The sequence below is a fragment of the Octopus bimaculoides genome, chromosome 18, assembly GCF_046866305.1.
Source record: "Octopus bimaculoides isolate indiv1 chromosome 18, ASM4686630v1, whole genome shotgun sequence".
Taxonomy (NCBI): Eukaryota; Metazoa; Mollusca; class Cephalopoda; order Octopoda; family Octopodidae; genus Octopus; species Octopus bimaculoides.
This window is the reverse complement of record NC_142945.1, coordinates 35844198-35867133: the sequence shown is the minus strand read 5'-3', so window position 1 is coordinate 35867133 and position 22936 is coordinate 35844198. Positions and strand designations below refer to the sequence as shown.

At 36.4% G+C, this 22936-nt stretch overlaps 1 protein-coding gene across 9 annotated transcripts in view; it reads right to left on the bottom strand.

Moving 5' to 3' along the window:
• LOC106867954 (N-acetylated-alpha-linked acidic dipeptidase 2) overlaps positions 1-22936 on the bottom strand; it is a 670339-nt gene that overhangs the window by 5687 nt on the left and 641716 nt on the right. For all 9 annotated transcript variants that reach the window (XM_089365978.1, XM_089365976.1, XM_089365974.1 and 6 more), the window contains 4 exons: positions 17052-17134; positions 7465-7558; positions 4937-5067; positions 377-501 (listed from right to left, as the gene is read on the bottom strand). In XM_089365978.1, the coding sequence (XP_089222104.1) occupies positions 377-501; positions 4937-5067; positions 7465-7558; positions 17052-17134 (433 nt within the window). The remainder of the gene's footprint in view (positions 1-376; positions 502-4936; positions 5068-7464; positions 7559-17051; positions 17135-22936) is intronic.

The window sequence follows — 22936 nt, the reverse complement described above, 5'->3', positions numbered from 1 at the left end:
TGTTTGCCTTTTCTACTGCTTCTATCACATCCTTTGTTTGACAGAGCTGGCTGGGTTCATATCACAGTCAGGTGTTCTCAATTCATTTGCCTCTCTTCCACTCATCACGTTTGTTGTACTCAACAATACCAAGACCCACTAATCACTACACCCAGTCCTTCCTTTCTAGAATATCAGCCCTTTGAAACTCCCTCTTTGTTCATCTCTTTTCCACATGTATTGTCCTTAAATGGTTCAAAAGCAACCTTATATCAATCAAAAAATGGTATCACTTGTATAAATTGTGAAAGGCCTGAGAAAGCCAAGAGCATACTGTCCTTTCCTTCAGACCTTGAGATAAAAGAAATTGGAAAATGAAAATAAAGAAGTAACTAACCAATATTGACTGAACGGTTTGAGAAAATGTGATCATGCTTTTTACATAAGTCATACACAGACACTGCAATGATGTTGGAATATCGCCGGAGATCAAATTCTAAAATTTTGTCTTCAGCCAGGTAACTGCAAAATAGTAAAAACATTTTATCAGCAACAGTGATCAATCTATCTGCTAACACGAACACACACACACACACTATCTAATGGACACAATACATGTTTTTATGTGCTACTAATAGTTTCATATGTTGAGAAATACCTCAAGCATATTTATCAAGCACAAATCACATGTTATAATGAACTAAAAATTAAATGAGAGAAGAAATGCTAAAGGTTGAGAAGGAAGCATATAGAAAACGTTGAGTATTTTTCTTGCTGATCATGGAATAGTACATCATAAATATTTATATATGTATATATATATATATATATATATATATATATATATATATATATATATATATATATATAAGATTCAATTGAATTAGGTAGTTAAAGTGAGGCACCAAGCCAGTTCAGTATAGTATGCACAGCTCCAAGTTAGGTGAAAAGAATGTAAATCTTTATAATAAAATTTTTTCATAAAGATTTTACAAAATAAAATATTTGATTGCAAATGATATAAAAGGTATAACAGAGATAAAAAATAAGGATAAGTCAAGATATGTATATCAAATGCTAATTAAAGAATAAATTAAGATAAAGATATCTTTGGAAATGGGTTTATAAAATATTTGCAAAACATTTCAGAGACTGATTTATGTAGAATAATAACAGTTCGTAGCGAGTATACCTTATACAATGGAGAGGTACAAGATTTAGCAATCCATTGCAATTTTATATTTATATTTTACTCTGCTATATGTATATGTATATATATATATATACATACACACACACACACATATATATATATACACACACATATATATACACACACACATATATATATATACACACACACACATACATACATACATATATATACATGCACCTCTTTCCTTTCCCGAGCGTCTAGTAACACTATCCGTATCACGTCCTCACATTGTTGTTTTTTGTTATTGTTTTTTGTCTTTTTTTGAACTTATATATATATCTACAGGCAAATCAAAAACAAAACCAACAAAAGTCAAAAAGATAGACACAGTGAATGTATTAGGTTGAAACTCAGTGAAGATGAGAAAAACAGTGGGGTCTGATGTTCTGAGCATGGCTCTTCAACAGAAAGAGGAATGAATAAAGGTCCAGGAAGAAAGAAAAGAATAATCGGAGAATAGCATAAGTGTGGTTACATGGCTGAAATCTTCTACATCCTTCTGATGATGATTTGGAATACCTAATTCTTAGATTTCTTTACATTCGATTACCCTACCCTTGGATTATGCTACACCTTTGAATTCTCTCAGAGTATGTGATTTTTGTACATTTGATTAAACATTGTGTGCATGTGTGTGTGTGTGTATATATATATATATATATATATATAGCTCGAAACAAAAACGGAGAAAAGTATGTTAAAAAATACTGTTTTGAAAGTTCATGGGTGTAGAGTGTAAACACTGAGGGCTTTCTAAGCAAGTAAGGTTACATACCCTCCCCAGGGACCCTGATATGATCTACTGTGTATATTTTTTTCTCAGCTAAAAGTTCCATGTAATGTGAAGATCATATGCCTTCCTTTGGTCAGGAAGTAATGGGCAGCATTTGGTGGCTCTCAGCAAAGCATAGCTGCTAGAATAAGAACTAGCTGGGCAAAGTTTAGAGAGCTATTACCTTTGTTGGTAACCATATTTTCCCTCTAGACATCTATTTCTGTCCCTCAACACTATCCCTTCTCTGTCTTGCAAGTTACTTGGTACCCTCACTGCTGCTAGCGTCATGTACAAAGTACCCAGTACATTCTGTTAAGTGGTTGGCTTAGGAAAGGCATCCAGCTGTAGAAACCACACTAAAGTTGAGAGTAGAGCTTGGTGCAGTCCCCTGAATCGTCCAATCCATGCCAGCATAGAAAACAGACTTTAAAATGGCAGCAATTCGGCAGAATCATTAGTTCGTCAGAGAAAATGCTTTACATTTTGATTTCAAACCTTTGTCAACTTTTCCTTTCGTCTACTCAGGATTGATGAAATAAAGTCAAGGACAGGGTTATAATCAACCTCTTCTATATTGGTTATTGTCCCACTAAAATTACTGAACTTGTGCAAGAATTATTATCTAGAGTTGATAAATGAAAATTTCCAAAATCATTTATTTAGGGGAAGGAATTCTGCTCTGAGAGATTCTCGATGGTATAATGCTAAATTTAAAATTTTCTCCAAGGGAGATAACCAAACAATTTTTATACAGAGTTGCTTCCCTTAAAATCAAAGTTTTTTTTTTATCATTTACGATTGATTTTGGAAATAATTTCCAACTTGACTCCTAGGAAAATTGAGGTGGGACGCGGGGGAAAAAAATTTCTTTTCTTTTTTTTTTTTTTACGTTTAATGAAATTGTGAAAATCTTTTTTTCACAGCCTGTTGGTTGACTCAATCACTGCTGATAGATATCCCTGAACTTTCAATGCAGTTCCAAGAAAATAGTGTAACATGATGAAACAGTGAATACGTTGATCAAAATGAAAGGCACGAAACTGTGATTACGTGATGAAGTTGAAAGGAAATACCCTAACACTGACATTTCAGCAAAGGAGTTTTTCATTCGTTCCCCCAAGTCTTATTTCGTTGAGTGTGGCTTTAGAGCTGTTGATGATTTGGTTCGAGCCAAAAGAAGCAGACTTGAAATTACAAAATGGGGTGATTTATGGCTGGAGCCAACAAAATTGTCCCCATCAAATCAAGGAAATCTGCCGTAGTCACCAGGCACAAGGTTCTCATTAGAGTGATTCACTTTTTTTTCCTTGATCAATAATGTACTCTTTTGTACTCAGTACTTAATAAAAAAATTACTGGTAGGTTCTTTTGTATCAAAAATCAAACAAAAAAAATGAAGTTGTTTTTCCAGCCACGGCGGGGCATACATTTTTCTGGAAAGTTATAGTGGGGCCTGGGAGGAAATAAGTAGCGAAACACTAGATTATAACTATCAGTTTATGAGACATCAGTTCTGTCACCATATCTACATATAGAATATTGGTTATTATAAAAATTCATAAATTAATGGTTAACAATAGTTTTTGCAGAGAAAATCTTAAGTAAAAACTAAAAAAAAATTTTTGTACTGGAAAAAAAATTGAAACAAGGAGAAATGTTTGTTGAAGAGGAAAATGTCATATGAAGTCAAGATCCCTTCGCTCCTCCCTGGCATGAAGAAATATGCCTTTTCTCTTTGAGACAATCTAACCCCATTACTTTTCTCCTGGTTTCAGTCACTGGAGTATAAGCTTTACTGAAGCACCACCTTTAAGAGTTGTAAAAGACCACATCAAATCCACTGTGGATTTTATCAATCTCTGTCAAACTGCTGCTCTATGTGTCATAAAATGTAACAACATAAATAAAACGTCTTACAAATATACATGATGGACGTTGACGTGTGACCAAGTAAGACCATTTCCTAAATCCATTTCACTCAAAGAAACTCCTCATATTTGGTCTCCCCTTTCGCTGATGCCATCTCAGAGGGCTCCAAAAGCTGAGAAGGACTTAAACAAGTTATTCCACACCAATTACAGGTCAACTCTCCAGCTGGGACCAACATTGTCATGTCTCTTTCATGTGACCAAATGTGATTGAGTTTGTTACTCAAAAGTAACCACACTGGTAGACATGGAGGTGTCCCTGTCTACCAGTGTGATATCCAGCATGATCTCTTGTGCACCTTATGTAGTAGAATCTATGGTTCAGTGGACATACATACATACATATATCACACACACATATAGGTATGCATGCATGTATGTATGTATGTATGTATGTATGTATGTGTGTGTGTATGTATGTATGTATGTATGTGTGTGTGTATGTATGTATGTATGTATGTATGTATGCATGCATGCATGTATGTATGTATGTATGTATGTAAAATGGAGTCTGGAAAAGTTCCTGGCATTAAGAGTATTGCGAAAGGCTTGGCTGGAGACCCAACCTTCCAAGTTCTTTTACAGGGCTTAGAAAAATTAAATGACCGCTGCAATAAGTGTGTGAATCTGTGAGGAGGATGTGTTGAATAAAGTCATAATTAACTGATCCTCCTGTATTTTCTTTTATTGAAAGCCAAGAACTTTTCAGCACCCCCTCGTATATGTATATATATATATATATATATATATAGAAAGAGAGAGAGAGAGAGAGAGAGATATGGGTGGAAAGGGCTTCTTCATAGTTTCTCTTTATCAAATTCTACTTACAACATATTGCTCAACCTAAGGATGTAGTTGAAGGCATTTTCCGTACCTGCTGTGCAATGAAATGAAACCAGAAATTGTGATGTTGCAGAGCAGCTTTCATAATTACACAAACATGTCAGCGTATTTCTTTTTAAAAACTGTTTTTGGTTTTACATATGAAGTAAAAGCAAGTCACTTGGCCCAAACTGATCAATAAGAAGGTTCACTTACCAGGCTAGTATTGACCACAACTGTGAGATAGCAAGTGTATAATTGAAGCTGGGGTCTACGAATTTAGCGTAATAATAAAATGTGTCATAGGCAGTGTGGTACGAAGGGTAAGACAATGTTTTCCACTTTTCCTAGAAAGAGAGTAAATAGAGTCCAAATGAATGAGCTGGCAGAGAAAGCAAAATCTCAGTGAAACATGCAACAATATTGTCAGGTAAATTTGGTGAAAGTACAGGATAGATTACCCCAACTTCCAGAATAAAAAACATAGTGGCTGGTAGGTGAACAAGAGAAAAAAATGCTACATGAAAACAGATCTGTAGATTAGTAGGTAGAATAGGCAGACCTAATACTGGCTGGGTGGTTAGATGGACAGGAAAACAGTCAAGCTCTAAGATTGCAAAGAACCTGACACATGTAATCAGGCAGACTGACCACTAAAATATGGTCACACTATAAAATACACACACACACAGACAAAACATACAATCCACTCACACCCATACTTCTGAACAAATAGGTTGATGTTTATGACCAGGGGAAGTTACTAGAGATACCATCTAGCTGAAAAATAACAGTGAAGTTTTAGTGTCATCATACTTGAATGTAGCAAGAGAAAAATAATCTAATTAATTAATACTTATACAGAACATAAAATAAAACATAAACTGAATGACAAATATTTTTATCTCGGTTTTGTAAGTATGGGTGACAGCTCCAAACATGTTCCTGTCTTATTAGGCTTCTTTAGTGAATCATAAGATCTTTCTAGGTAAGTAATAAGTGAATCAGTATATTTGTACATGATGGGTAGGCATCAAAAATTGAGAAAACGACTGAAGTAAACTACCCAGATTTTACTTACAATCATTTTTTAAAATTATGCCTTGTTTACTTGATTAAATGTTATATGCTAGCATATGATTGGATAGGTCTGTAAATTCAGATATTTGTAGAAATTGCTTGAACTAGATTGGAGGGTGTGTATGGAACTTGCCTACAATGTAAGGAATACAAAGGTAGGCAGAGTAGCTTGTTTTATACTAGAATATATTAGATTGATTGGACGAAGGCCCCAGTATGCTCTCTCCACCAACCAAAGTCTCATGTGGAGGCTGTGAATTTGAGCTAGAGATCATACTAGTTTGATGAGCCAACTCTGCCACATTGGCTTGACATGGCTTTGCAGAGGGGTGCAAATTTCTTTTATACTTTTATTCAGGAGTAGTAAAGTCAGTTACACCAACCTCAGTACATAACTGGTACCTATCTAACAACCCCAAAAGGATGAAAGGCAAAGTCAGTGTAGGTGGAATTTAAACTCAGAACATAAAGGGGGACAATATACTGCTAAGCATTTCACCCAGCTTGATAATGATTCTGCCAGCTTGCCTACATAATAGACAATAATTCCAGTTTTTGTAGTGAACTATTTTGTGAAACAAATATTAGTCAAGTGAAGTGGTTAGCAATGTGATGCAGTAGAGTATAGTCTATATCAAAAGTTTCAATTTCTGTACCTGCATTTCTCAGTTTTAGCCAATATCTTTGAGGGAAATACCTCAGTTGAAGTGTCTTGTCCTCAATGCAGAATATGAAGAACATTTTCTCTAATTACTACATACTGAATTAAAAATTACCAGAAATCTGATACTGAAGTTAGGCAGAACGGTGCAACTGGTTTATACACATCAAAATTGTTTTGCTGATTTTTGATAAGTTTTCAGAAACTAACCTCTCTGCTCACTGGATAACATATCATTAACTGAACATTCCACAGACATATGTACTTAATGTAATTCCCTGGTGGAATCAGTGTAACACAATGTAACAAAGGTTCATTGTTAAATTACAGATATAATCTGTTCAACAGATTGCCACATATTTCCAATACCTTGCAATTACTAAGTGAACATCTTAACCATTCAGTAATGTTGCATCCATAACTGTATACATATAAACAGAGATATCTCTTTTCTTTCAATAAAGAAACCTGAGGAGATAGTGAAGCATGCCCGAGGAGATAGTATAGCATTCTTTGCCTAAGACATACACTCTACGAAAGATATTGAATCCTGTACAGTGGAATATATTTTAAAAAATCAATTAGAAACCAGACAATTGCTTCATTTCTACAGAGTTGTGTGTTTGGTTATTCTCATTCACCTTCCACCAAATTCAAGGGCAGATTGCATACCCCACTCCATCTTCACTCTTTATAAAACTTGAAGAATTTGAATATTTGTCACTGGGTAAGCCAAGTAGTTAGTAACTTCCTTTTGATCGCTACTTGAAGACAATTTCCTATGTTCAAACTGCTGTTGGTCTTAAAAGTATTAACACAGAAGCTTGTTCCTCAATATCTAATGAACTTACGTTTCTGTAACTATAAGATTATTATTTATTCAGCCATCATGCCAGTTCTTGTGTTTAGGCGACAAGCTTACAAGAAACAAAGTCTATGGGCTCTACTCTTCCTTTAACAAACAAATACAATAAAAGAAAAAAGAAACTGACAGTATACTTACTGTATCATATGTATAAAAAAAGTCCATGCTTGGGACACCAGCACGCTGGTAAAATGTTGCCATATCACTGCCAGATCCTAATGAGTAACTCACCCTAGGGAGAGAATAGATAAACAATGAGAAATAAATAGAGATATTGAATTCAAATTTTGGCACAATGCCAGAAATTTCAAGGGCGGGGGAAAGTTGATTATACGCCCCCCCCCCTCCCCGTGTTCAACTGGCACTTATTTTATTGAGCCCAGAAGGATGAAAGGCAAAGTCAACCTTGGCAGAATCTGAACTCAGAATGTGCAGATGGATGAAAGGCTGCTAAGCATTTTCCCCAGTGTGTTAATGATTCTGCCAGCTTACTGCCTTAAATTAAATAGAGATATTGAAACAGTATCTTTACTGTCATCCTCATCATCAACATCGCCATGTCACTGCTGTCGCCGTTGGTGTCAGCATCACTACCATTGTTTAATATCCATTTTTCTATGGAAGATTGATGTAGTTGCTGTTTAGCCCATGTTCAGCAAAGGCGTTCCAGACAGGTCCATCCTATCTGGTTCTTTTCAAACATTGGGTATCCAATGTGTGTGTGTGTGTGTGTGTGTGTGTGCTTCTCTTTTGTAAGACTGTAGGATGGGATTTGAGGAAAATTTGTCTGCTGCTTTTTCTCACAGCTCAAGTACCTGTATAATCTATCATAGATGCTGGGTTTTTCTAAATTGGATTGGATGTATTAGGTTCACAATAAAAACCTGACTGTATATTCTGCATTACTATGTCATCTGTGAAGTTTAGTGAGCATTGGTTTAGCTTAAGAACTCCATCCAAAGCGTCCTTTGATCTATCTCACTTTTATCTCTCATCATACTACTTCTTCAGCCATGAGACAACAAGGGAGCCTCTGCACAGTCATGTAACCTGCTAGAAATGACAGCCAAATCTCCTTCAAAACATGTCTTAAATAATGAAAGGAAAAATTAACTAATGTAGTCCTAGACACACCATTAAAACATAACATGATCATGGCTAGAGTGTCTATTTTTGATCATAAGTTTGTTTGATCACAGTAAACCTAAAAACTTCTTCATCTAGAACGTACCATCTACAATCATCATCATCATCATCATCGTTTAACGTCCGCTTTCCATGCTAGCATGGGTTGGACGATTTCACTGAGGACTGGTGAAACCGGATGGCAACACCAGGCTCCAGTCTGATTTGGCAGAGTTTCTACAGCTGGATGCCCTTCCTAACGCCAACCACTCAGAGAGTGTAGTGGGTGCTTTTACGTGTCACCCGCACGAAAACGGCCACGCTCGAAATGGTGTCTTTTATGTGCCACCCGCACAAGCCAGTCCAGGGGCACTGGCAACGATCTCGCTCGAAAATCCTACAGGAGCCAGTCAGGCGGTACTGGCAACGGCCACGCTCAAAATGGTGCATCTCATGTGCCACCCGCACGAGAACCAGTCCAGGGGCACTGGCAATGATCTTACTTGGCTTGCCGGGTCTTCTCATGCACAGCACATTTCCAAAGGTCTCGGTCAGTAGTCATCGCCTCGGTGAGGCCCAATGTACGAAGGTCTTGCCTCACCACCTCAGCCCAGGTCTTCCTGGGCCTACCTCTTCCACGGGTTCCCTCAACTGTTAGGGTGTGGCACTTTTTCACGCAGCTATCCTCCTCCATTCTCACCACATGTCCATACTAGCGCAATCGTCTCTCTTGCATGCCACAACTGATGCTTCTAATGTTCAGCTTTTCTCTCAAGATACTTACACTCTGACGGGTATTCACATTGACATTACACATCCAACGGAGCATACTGGCTTCATTCCTTGCGAGCTTACGTACGTCCTCAGCAGTTACAGCCCATGTTTCACTGCCATGTAGCATGGTTGTTCGTACGCATGCGTCATACAGTCTGCCTTTTACTCTGAGTGAGAGTCCCTTTGTTGCCAGCAGGGGTAAGAGCTCTCTAAACTTTGCCCAGGCTATTCTTATTCTAGCAGCTACACTTTCAGCGCACCCACCCCCACTACTAACTTGGTCGCCCAGATAGCGGAAGCTATCGACTACCTCTAGTTTTTCACCCTGGAATGAGATAGAAGTTGTTTCCTGTTTGTTTGCAGTCTTTATTGCACCTGAACATCTGCCACAAACAAAAACTAACTTGCTAGTTAACCTGCCTTTGATGTAGGCACGGTAATCCTCACTCTATACATCAGTCAATGTGTTTCATGTGTATGACACTTCAAACACACACACTTTCAGCCTTTTTTCTAATGTAACAATGAGCATCTAGTAGATTCCGCTCAGTTAATTTCCCTTCAGTACCCTGCAATGTACATCACTCAACTCACATGTCACTGCCATACAAAGTCACACTTCTCATGGGACTGAAAATTAGTCTGAACATAATGAAAAACAGACCAAAATGTCTTAGAAAGAGGAACTGGGGCAGAGTAGCAGTGGGGGGTCATTTAACCCTTTAGGATTTAAACTGGTTATATCTGGCCAAAATATTTTACCTTCTTTATCATCAAACTAGTCAGGTCTGGCCTCTCACACCAACCCTACATTATCATTCTAAAAATTTACAATTACCTCATCAAATTCTCAAAGTTACAAAATAATGCATGAAACAAGGTGAATAAATAAGCATTACATTTGACAAAATAACATAAATGCTAAAAGGTTAATAACGTATTTTTAAAAAAATTGCTTAAAAATATGAAATGCTTTCTTGAAAATGTAACTTAAATAATAAAAAATTAAATTTTTGCACTGAATCATTAAAATGATACTTTATGTAAGAAATTCTTAGATATTAACTTAAGAATCCTAATAATGAATTCTTTTATTCATTTCAAAGGGGACAAATAAGGAGACATTACAAAGGCAATTTACAAAAATGGTGGGGATTTACAGCATGTAAAACAATATACAACAGGTATGAAATGAGACATACTGATAGTTGAGGACAATCATTTAAGACCTATCATTGGTTATGACAATGAGGGTTCCAGTTGATCTGATCAACAAAACAGCCTGTTCATGAAATTAATGTGCAAATGGCTGAGCACTCCATAAGCATGTGTACCCTTAATGTAGTTCTCAGGGAGATTCAGCATGGCACAGAATGTAACAAGGCTGGTCCTTTGAAATACAAATACTTCTCATTTTTGCCAGCTGATTGGACTGGAGTAACATGAAATAAAGTGTCTTGCTCAAGGACACAACACACTGCCAGGAATCAAACTCACTACCTTACAATCATGAGCCAAATACCCTAACCACTAAGCTATGCACTTCACTCAAGTCCTATGAAGGAACTCCATGAATGCAGGATTACCTTAACTACCAAGAGCAAGTTTGATTCCTGGCAGTGTGTTGTGTCCTTCAGCAAGACACTTTATTTCATGTTACTCCAGTCCAATCAGCTGGCAAAAATGTGTGTGTGTGTGTGTGTGTGTGCATGCATATTTTACTCATCCGTGCCTGCACAAACACATCCTTTTACATACTTATGTATTATTATAAATGAATAGTTAAGATTTAAATATAAATTATAGTTTCCTTTGTCACCTATTAATTAATTCTCATCATAAACATCAAATTTCAGTGTGATACTTGATCCTGTTTGACAGCAATGCAATAGTTTATCTGTTGATCGTTAAGTGGCTACAATACAATATAATCCTTAAGTGATTGCTGGTAATTTATACCAAGTATTGTATTTATATACACTAAAGGCAGTGAGCTGGCAGAATCATTAGCATGCCATGTAAAATGATTGGCAGGATTTTGTCTGCATATTACGTTGTGAGTTGAGGTTTTGTTGAGGTTGACTTTGCCTTTCATCCTGAGGTTGGTGTAATTGAATTATACCTCCTTCAAAATTGCTGGCCAAAATTTGAAACCAATATTTACATACTCTAATTTTGGTAAAATGAAACAGCAAACACTATTAAATAATATTAATCACTAACTTGGTCGTTCATTTTGCAATACTAACATGGGTCTCCTTTTATCAAACACAGCTTGCTCTATTGGTAAATAGTCAATGATGTTGAAGAGCATAAAGATCAAAACTGTAGTTGAGAAAAAGTTAGCTGACATGGAGGAATGGAAGCCATCTGAATATTGGAAAAAAGCTACCTATATCAAGATCATTCATGCCAGGTGTCAAAATGCAGACATCACAACTGTTAATCATTACTCTGTGAACACTGTAAAGATTATAAGATGTGACATGGACAACAGCGACAGAGTCTACAAAACCATGGTCAGTAAGAAGGGACACAACAGGTATTTTCACTGCATCCACATGCAACTGATGGACAGGACCTTAGGCTCAATTCAGACAGCTATGTGAAACTGCTGGAGACTATGATCAAAACCTGGCTAGAGAAGCTTGCTGCTGAAAGGCTATAGATGTAGCAGCAGGATTCAGCTCCTTGCCATATCTCCAGAAAGAGTCAAAAGTGATTGTGGAAGAATTTCTGGCCTCTTAATTTCTCCAGTTGCAATCCCATGGAATTACTCTGTACTGGACACAGTTGACAAAGACACGAAGCACTCTGCCTGCAACACCAAGGACAAGCTCATGGCCAAGATCAAGGGGTGTTTGAAGATCTTCCCAGGGACATAGCAAGAAAAGCCTGCACCAGGTTCTGGAACCATCATTTAATCTGAGGGTGGCTACTTTGAGTACACTGTTATCTTCCAGCCATAATCTAGTCGATAATTTTTTATTTAAAAAAAAAATGCTTTTAATTTTAGATGGGATATTTTCTATTCCTTTTATGCAAACTGTCAAATTTAGCCTGAATACATACATACATACATACAAACACACACACACACATGTGTATGTGAGAGAGAGCATGAGTATGTGTGTGTGTCCAGGTCATCATGTCTTGACATTGTGAGCTAACTGTAAGCAAATGTTATAATTTGTTTGCAGTCCTCTGTGTAAAAACTGTCCAGCCATGGCCCACATCTCAGTAAACACCAAAGTCTTGAGATGTGAACAATAAAAAACTCCCAGTACCTGATTGGTATTTTCTTTTGTAGACCCAGAAAAGATGAAAGTCAAAGTTGATTTGAACCTAGAATGCAAAGAACCAGAACAAATACTGCAAGGCATTTTAACTGATGTTCTAATGATTCTGTCAATCTACTGCCCATTTTCATGGTATTTTCTTATCATTAATCTATATAGTGATATGCTAAGGCCAAATGCGTAACAGTGTCACATGATTAGCTGGAGGGAGAGGTGAAAAGCAAGAGAAGAAGAGGGAGAAAGAGAGGAAGAGAGAAGTGTTAAAGATATGAGGTAAGCAGAAAGTAATAGTTATTGTGCAAAGACACTGTCAAATGGTTAGTTCAAGGGAAAATGAAAAGTGAGAGAGAGAGTTAGTGCTTAGGAGTGAGAAATAGTTGAGAAAAGAGGTAGAAAGTAGAGAGAGATATAAATATGTTAAATGCAGGGGCATGTGGTATAGCTGAACTGAGAAGCAAACAGAGAGAGAAAGAGAGAGAGTGTGTGTGTGTGTGTGTGTGTGTTGATGAAAAGGAAAGCATGAGTGGAAAACCGCTATATGATTTTAAACATATAATAGGATATTGTGACGGACAATAAAAATAAAAGACTAGTTGTTGTTACAGGTTTCAATGTTCAACCATTTCTATACCTTCTAGATATTTCAACACAGTTAAATCAAGGTAAAAGAAAGAAAAAAAACGATAAAGTAAAAAGAAAAAGAGAAGAAAAATCAAAAGAAGAAATAAAGAGAAAGAAAAGGGAAAGAAAAAGAAAAACGAAAACTATAGAAATTCAACAGCTGTTCAAAGGTAAATCAAAGTGAAATAACCTGAGCAAATAGCTGCGGATGTTACTTTTGCCTTTTTATGTGTAGCAGCCCAAAGACTGAGGCCATGCTGGGGTACCACAATTATTTAGTTTTTTTTTTAGTTATTTGGTTTAAATGTTAGTCTGTTTCATCAACAGAAATGTAAGTAGAATAAGATAGAGATAGATATAGATAGATAGACAGACAGACAGACAGATAGATAGATGGATGGATGGATGGATGGATGGATATGCAAGTTGGTCAACAAATAGATAGATGGTTAGATAGGTTGATAGGTGGATAAATAGGTAGATCAGTGTTTCCCAACCCTTTTTTACCAGTGCCCCACTTTTTAATAATGAAAATCTGGTGCTCATCAACATTTTTTTTTTATATAGAAACACGATTTTTTAATTCAATTACCTAGCTGATGGATACCTCAACTCATTTAGTGAGAACCCTGTGCCTGGTGCATATGGCACAGATCTTTTATCTGAGGAGACAATTTTGTTAACTTTAGCCGTAACTATAGGTGCAGGAGTGGCTGTGTGGTAAGTAGCTCGCTTACCAACCACATTGTTCCGGGTTCATTCCCACTGCATGGTATCTTGGGCAAGTGTCTTCTACTATAGCCTCGGGCTGACCAAAGCCTTGTGAGTGGATTTGGTAGACAGAAACTGAATGAAGCCCGTCGTATATATGCATATATATATATATATGTATGTGTGTATCTGTGTTTGTCCCCCCAACATCGCTTGACAACCGATGCTGGTGTGTTTACGTCCCTGTAACTTAGCGGTTCGGCAAAAGAGACCGTTAAAATAAGTACTAGGCATTCAAAGAATAAGTCCTGGGGTCGATTTGCTCGACTAAAGGCGGTGCTCCAACATGGCCACAGTCAAATGACTGAAACAAGTAAAAGAGAAAAAGAGAGAGAGTAAATTGCCATGTTTTGTAATTTCAAGTTAGTTTTGCTTGTCTTCCAGCAAATTTTCAACTGTACTGAATCCATATTTGGTCAAATAAGACGAAGGAAAATGAATCAATAGCTCTCTTGCTGATGTAGAGATACTGGGGTATTTTCTTTTAACCCCGTCACAAAGTCTTCACTGATTCATAACGTTGCAATTTTGCTAACTCTTCTTAGTATTGAACTGCAGCATCAGAAATATCAATCAGCAGTGGCTGAGTTAACCAGGAGGGAAAATTCATTGCCTTCAAATCACAAAATCTGTCGTTGAAGTCCTTTATTAAGAAATTCAAATGATTAATAATTACAGTGGTAGCATCATTTGTTATCTTACATTTACTCAACCAGTATAACTGACTGAAATTTCTTTTGGAAGCATTTTTTGACATATTTCAAGGGCTGTAATGAATCCAAAAATCTTTGTTTTCACATCAACAAGCATCATGTCTGCACCTTGGAGTTGTTTATTCAAGTTTCCAAGTTTCTCAAAGATGTCTGTCAAATAACTGACAAATGCTTTTCCATCCATTTTCATTTCACATTTGTCACTATGAAAGTCGTTAAGCTGATCCAATAATTCCAAGAACCTTCTTAAGCTATTTCCACTTGATAGCTACCTTACTTCTGTATGAAGCAGCAATCAAACATGCTCGGCACTTTGATTTACACAAAACTGCTAAAATAGATGTTTGGCTTTGGGATTTGCTTTAATGCTATTGACACACTTGATCACAGCACATAGAATCTCATTAAAAACAGGGGACAATTTTTTGGCAACCAAGTTTTCTTGGTGTATGACGCAGTGGAGAATCAACATGTTTGAATTTTCATCCTTCATCATTTTTAAGCATCCCATTTTCTTGCTCATCAAAGCAGGTGCACTATCTGCCGTGCATGATAGTAAGTTTTCTTTTGATATTTTGTTTGCATCCAAATAACTTTTAAGTTTTGTTTTGGATGTACTTTGCAGTTGTGATTGTTTCCAATGATTTGCAAAACAACATTTCTCCCTGAAAAGCCTCATGTTCAATATATCTCACATAAGTCAATAACAGGGCCTCACTGTCCTGAAATGTGAATTCATCCATTTGTAATGAGAATTTTCGTGATTTTAATGTCTCAATAAGCTGGTTTTCAACATCTTGCCCCAGTTCATCAATTCTGTTGGAGACAATGTTATTACTGAGTGGCATGACCCTAACATCTCCATCATCCTTTTGTTATACAGTTTTTAAGAATACTGAGATAGCTGATTTAATCAGTTGCTCTCCAATAGTGTGATTCTTTCTATGTTTTACTATAAGTGGGGAGATTTCATAGCTGGCTTCAAGGGCACAAATGTGGGATGCATGTTGTGCAGCAAATAGTGAAGTGAGTTTTGTTTGGTTTTCAAAATTTTCTTTCAGTGATTTGAAGTACTCCAAATTTGAATTAGAATTCTTGGGTTGACTTATCCTCAAGTGAGCTTTTAGTCTCCCTGCCTTCATTGACTCATTGCTCATTTTCTGATGACACAATAAGCAAAGCGGTTTACACTTATCATGGTCATAGGGAATAAACCCAAACTTCAAAAACTCCACCGAATATTGATGAGTCTTCTTACTTTGTTTACTCATTTTAAAAAAGGGCTGACACAAATCCAAAATAAATTATGAAGCAATGGAGATGACAATTTTTGCACAGTGTAGAAAGAAAGGGATTTGTAGCATCAATCAGCAATAGTGAGTGGAGCTGACTACTGCTTTTATAAATGCTTGACACTGGACAATAGATATTGAAACAGAAACAAACCCTTAGCAAATGCAGATACCTCACTCGGTACGCTGATTGGTCACAGCTACATTGATTCCCATGGTTTGAGTATAAATATTGCATGATGTTTTTTTTTTTCATTTAAATGTCCAAAGATAAGCTTAAGGATCGACAAGTATGTGCTCAAGCCACTTGCAAAAATGTTCACAACCCATGCTAACACATGCCCCACCCCTATTTCCCCATGCCTCATGTTGGAAACACTGAGGTAGACAGATAGACAGTTGATAGGTCTGTAAGTAGATAGATAGATAAGTTGATACATATGTAGGTAGGTAGATAGATAGATAGATAGATAGATAGATAGATAGGCAGGCAGGCAGGCAGGCAGGTAGGTAGGTATGTAGGTAGGTAGGTAGACTGATTGATTGTCTCTTCAATTCAATATTGCCTATGTGGATTTTTACATCTTTTCAAGAATCAAATGTTTCAGAAAAATATGTTATATCATCATTCAATTTTCAAAATAACCAGGAATTTCCACGGGTACAGCTCGTAAATATTAATCAACTGACTTCTTTCACCAAATTTCTAGCTGTGTGCTCTCTCTAAATGCAAAGCTAGAAATTAATGGGAAATAGGAGTTAGTTGATAAAATCAAACTCACTCTTTGACCGGTACTTTATTTTATCAACTGTAGAGAGATGAAAGAAAAAGTTGAACCAGTGGGGTTTGAACTGTAAAGAGCAGGAGCAAATGCCTCATGGAATTTTGTCCAACGACTTAATGATTCTGCCACTCCAATATTAATTGTTTCTAAATTCAGGCACAAGGCCAGCAGTTTTGAGGGGATGGAGTTAGACAATACCACCACCTCCAGTAAATGTTTGGGATGAAAGGCAAAACTGACCATAGTAGAATTTGAACTCAGGACAGAAAAAGCTGGAATAAATACTGCAAAGCATTTTACTGATGCTCTAAATATACTGTCAATGCCAATAATAGTAAAACTTACTTTGGCTCATCTTCTTCAGGGTACTGGTGTTTCCAATTATCATACAAAGTAGTACCACTGTGGTGTGGGCTTGGATTGGGAACCTGAGGGAAGAGAACAGATAAAGAAAACAAAATGAAAGTTTATGATTAAAACCTCCCCATTGACTTATATCAAATACTATATCTCATACATTTTAAACGTATACAAAACAGAAAAAAGATATATTCTATCAACAGTTATATTGCATAACATAATGATACTGATACTTCTACTTCTGTAGGTTTGATACCACTTTAAAAGTGAACATGTTGGAACTAGAGAAACTACAGCTCAATCTTGCATCAGATTATTTGTTAAGCTAGCTTGTTAGCTAATCCTTTACTGAACCATAACTTTCTCTACAATTGATGTTTACAGCTTATTTTCCCAGCACTAAGTGAAAGAGAGACAGATTTCCCAATGGACAGGATGCTAGTCTATCACATACAACTCTCTTCTGATATTATTTTACATGGAGGACTTCCACTCATGGAACAGAGGCTTCTTCAGTGTGATGATTCTTTCAGCATATCTAAGCATGGCACACGTCTAATATAAATCTCAAGTATCTGATATGCTCTACAAATACAAAGCTTACAGTGCAATATATCTCAAGAAATATCAAACCAGCATGTGATAATCTCTCCAGGTATAAAACTATAAAGCAATATACTTGTCTAATATTGATTTTTCACATTAATACAATGCAACACACACATTTGTTAACTGAAGAAAGGATAAAATAAAGCATTAGTGATGAACTTGACTGTAGTATATTTGTAGTACTGGATGAGATGGAGGGGTATCCTAAACTGGTACCTTAAGATATGAGAAGAGAAGCTGATAGATGCTGCAAAAGAAAAGCAGGCATTCAGAAAGGTGTCCAGTAATGCCAATAGATCAATGACCACACAGACGTAATTTCTACAACAGAGTCTGTCACATCTGCACTGGCAACCTATGGCCAGTTATGAATGAAGGTGGAGAGAAACAAGAACAAAACAAAACATTACTGAAGCATGTCTTAATAATCTTGGAAATGGCATTTAAACCTTTCATAACCATATTCTCAATGAATACTTTTGAACAGACAGTTTTCTATTGCAGAACCAGGGGTGGACTTAGGCAAATTTATATCTATAGAGTTATACTCAAGTAAGAAGTGGAATATGTAAACAGCAAAGTATTTAGTTAGTCACTGCTACCTCACTATTCTAACTAGAAATGTTCCTTATTCAACAATGCATCACTAAGTCATACTAGTGAAAGCTGTGCCATCATATTGTGTATCAAGGGTAGGTTGACTGAGTAGATACTACTCATTGTCTCCAGGCTGTCGACATTAATAACTAAACCATAACTGTTGCTCAGGTCTCTTATTGAACAGATCTAAAGTTTTCTGGCAGTGACTTTTTGCATATTTTTGTATATCTGGAGCTATGATATCCAAAATGTTGTTCCTTTCTGAGACTGTAGGATGATTTTTAGAGAATTTAGCTGCATTTCCTATTTGGTTGAGTGAGTATGCAAAGGTTCACTTGATCTTTCACACGTATGAGAAATATGGGAAGTAAAATGGCTCAGCCTGGTCTTGAACCCCAGTATTTTAGTTTCTGGCAAGCCATTTACTTACCTCCTCGGAAACAAAGCAATTAATTTAAGGCCTTCGCATTGGATTCCTCATCAAGCATTAAACCTCCAGTATTACAATCTCTCTCATAAAATATATATGCTGGATATTAAATCTCCAATGTGATATTCTTTCAAGATATGAAAACAAATCAGGAACTTTGTTTGATTTATTGAACTCTTTCATACAAAAGTATAAAGTGGCAAAAACTAAGTTACAGGTATTGTTATTGATTTGTTGTTCACTCATATATGCCAATAATATTGAACTTTAGTCAATATTAACACTGTTAATCTTCTCTGTTCTTTTATGTTCAGAAACAATACTATTGCTGGCAATATTGGACAATAAAATTATTATTATTGTTGTTGTTATTACTATTATTATTATCCTTGTTATTCAGTAGTCTTATTTTCATCATATGCTTTCACTGCACAACTGAGCGCAGCTCTGAGTGCCTTGGATATGTGCTGCGATTTGTTCTGGTGTTGTTATTTTCACTGTATTGAAAGTGTGTTATGTAGGATGTATGCAGTGCCTAGTAGTGCTATTTTCTGTATGTTGTACATATTCATAAGACCTGGTGTTTTGGTTATATGTCTGAATGGTTTTTACTCACACCTTGTGCATCTATTATCATAGGGATTGTTTCAGTTTTTAGGGTTCACATTCAGGCTATCTCTATTTCCAGATCTTTGTATTTTGAGAGTTTCTCTGTTTCTTTTAGAGATACAGTCATTTGTTGGAATTGATATGTCAATTAGAAGGCGTTTTTTCTTATTGATGATCTCTAACATCTATATCTGGTCTATTAGCCTAGATCTCTCTCTTTCTGTGTGTCTTGACGTATCCTAGAGTATGATTGCTTTGTCATTTTCTGAGACCTTTTCTGGGATATATCTAAACAACCTATTTTCTGTTGTCATTCCATAGTGCTGGTATAGCTTCAAGTGTATATAGGTCCCAACTCTGTCAAGTGTGTGGATATTTTTCTTCTCAACCAGGACTGTGTAGCCAGAGACAATATGATTTATTGTTTCTTCCTCATAACCACATATTCTGTAGTTACTTGCATTTTTCTTCATTATGTGTTTCTGACGGGGAGGCTTTGATCTTGTGCTGCAATTAAAAATCCTTCAATCTCTGCTTTTAGGCCTGAGCTTCTCAACTATTGTTGGAATTTTATTTTGTCTATTTCCTTTCTGTTTAGCTTAACCCAGTATTTGCCATGTAAGGGATTTTCATGTTATCATTTTATCATGGTATTTTGGGTGGAGCATTCCATAATTATTTTTTTTGTTTTCCTGCCTAGTTTGGTTAGTTTATCTAGTGTCCAATCAACTATAACTTATACCTGGGACAGTTAGAGTATTGATACCTATTATCTTGTTTTTTTTTTTTGCATTGAATTCTGCTTTAAGTATTTATCTAACTTGTCTATAGGATTCCTTCTTTATCTTCTCTTTCATTTGTGTATGTTGTACTGTATTTAGTTCATTGATTCCTAAGTATTTGTATGTCTGGGTTTGGTTTAATTCTCTTATTTAATTTGCTTTATTTAGTGTGGTATTGCTACTTTTAACTAGTTTTCGTCTTTTCAATGTTGCTTTTGCACATTTTTCTAAGCTGAACATCATATTATTTCTATGGTAAATGAATGTACTGTCTGTAGTAATATTTCCAGTTATCATTTGCAGTATACAATTTTAGATCGTCCATATGTAAGAGATGGTCGATTGTTTTACCATAGCAGTTGTAGCCACATCCAATTCTGCTCAGCATGTCAGTTAAAGGCACAGTACCAAGCAGAAAAGGAGTGGAGAGTGCAATTCTTGTTGGAATATTCCTCTTCTGATGGGGATGGATTTAGTTTTTATGATTCCCTCTTTTGTCTGGAGCTGCAACACTATTTGCCATTTATTCATGGCATGTTTTATATTTGAATATTGTTGGTGCTACTTTGTCTGTGGCTAATGTTTCCAGGATCCATGTGTGGGGAACACTGTCAAAGCCTTTCAGAAATTAATCCAAGTCATGCATAGACCCTTCTTTTTCTTTCTGTCTTCAATAACTGATCTTTACAGCCATATGAACTTTTGCAACATCCCTTCTGCTCTTTTGGAAACAAGCTGTTTTCTTCTAAATGTCTGCCCATTCCCTGTGATATTGTTGCAGTTAAGGTTTTGATTCAGTTGCAAGTGACATTTAATGTCACTTCTACCCAGGGCCAGTTTGAAGCCAATTAGACAGATTTGTTCAAATTGTGCCCTACACCAAGAGAGGGCCCCATGCACATGTTTGAGCAAAGGATGCTACGATGAACTTTTAGTATATCACTGTGGCTAACGGTGGAGCTGGAAGTGCTCAATGCTTTTTGGATGGGACTGGCAAATGACATGAAACATAAAACATCAATCTTCAGCTTTTGTAGAGTAGAAGCTCCCACTAACAATTCTCTAATTGGGCTCTACACTTCCTAGTGCTGGCCCTGCCTCTACCAACTTGATATTCTCCTTTGATATTTCTTTTCTTCTCCTAGCTTTTATAGCTCTATGTTCAATTAACTAAGATTATCGATCCAAGCTGAAAACAAGAAGTTTCTGGAGACACATTTAAAAATCTAAAAATCAAGTAACTACTATCATTTCAAGCAACCTAAACTTTAAAGCTCCAAATTTTTTCAACCTTATGTTTAGTAACTATTTATCTCCATTGAAGTACTTTCTTTAGCCTGTTTGTTTATATTCCTGATCAATTCCATTACTTCTAAGTTTGGGGAACAGAACGGAATGCTTTGCTGAAATAGCTATGTTACTTTCACCAGCTGGCTTTAGAAGATTCACTCCTATTCACATTTCTTTATTTTCCAAAGTTTCAGTTGGTTTATATAATTAGTTATATTCAATGTTTGTTGTTCATAGATTTTAGATAACTATATAAGGAGTTTTTGTCTACTAATCTGAAGAAATGACACAGGACCAAGATTTCTGGTGATTTGCTGTGCTTGGGAAGACATGTCAAGCTCAGTAAAACTGCAACCACCCATACATACAGGTATGTCCTTTACAGCCTTGTCCCATATTCCCTCCCTCAGCTGAGAGGCCTCTGTCTCACAGGCTCATGGGTGCTGGTGCCAAGTAAAAAGCACCTGTCTCAGTGTCATGTAAAGAGCACTCATGTGGTGTCACATGGAAAAGCGCCCATGCTGGTGCCATGTAAAAGCACCCATTACACTATTAAATGGCTGGCATTAGGAAGGGCATTCAGCAGTAGAAAACATGCCAAAACAGACGAGATGGTTTATTCCAGTCAAACCATCCAGCCCATGCTAGCATGGAAAGTAGACATTAAAGGATGATGAATTGCATAGATATTCTCAGTTAATTGATGTCTTTTAACTCACTATATTGTATATATATATCTAGACCCTACAAGTTGCAAGAATGAAGGAAAAGAAAAGAAAAACCTTACTATGCTCCTACTTCATGGTTAAGTGGTTAGCAGTTGGAAAGGGTACACAACCATAAATCAATGGTTCTAATGAATAAACTATCCCTCACGAAAGTATGGAAAAGTGGTTGTAGAAAGGGAAATGGAAAGAAAAACAAGATTATCAATTTGATCAATAGAAATCAAGTAAAATCTCTTCTGTTGAATGCTGAATTTCCAAGTCAAACAGCTTATGCAATTCTCTCCTGCATATGCACTGCTTTATCAGCAGAATGCAGTATGCATACTGATTTATTAACATGGTGCAGTTTGTGTATTTTAAGACTCAAAAAGAATACCAGCACGAGATTAAACTCCTGTCAAGGTCATCCAGACTAGAAAATTCAAGGATAGGAAAAAACAATGGAAGTATAAAGGAAAAAAATAATAGCCTCTGGGATTTTTTTTAATATCATTTGGTTGAAGTAGAAACACTGTCCATGATTTCTTAGAGATCACACCAGACTGGTGAGATCAATGAAAATTAATGCTGGTGGGGTAATATAGTAGGGTAAGAGTTCCAGTGGAATGGAACTTCGGAAGGGGAGTATTGAGAAAAGTACATAATATTCATTTAGAAGGATGAGATGCCGTAGAGATGATGAGAGGAGAAGACAGGGCATTGGGTGGTTAGGGATGGAAGTAATAAACAGCTTCCTTGTTCAGAGGAGAAAAATCTATTGTAATAGCAATACATGATGGAGTGTAATAAAACAAAGTATCTGTGAGGAAGTGGTTGATAATA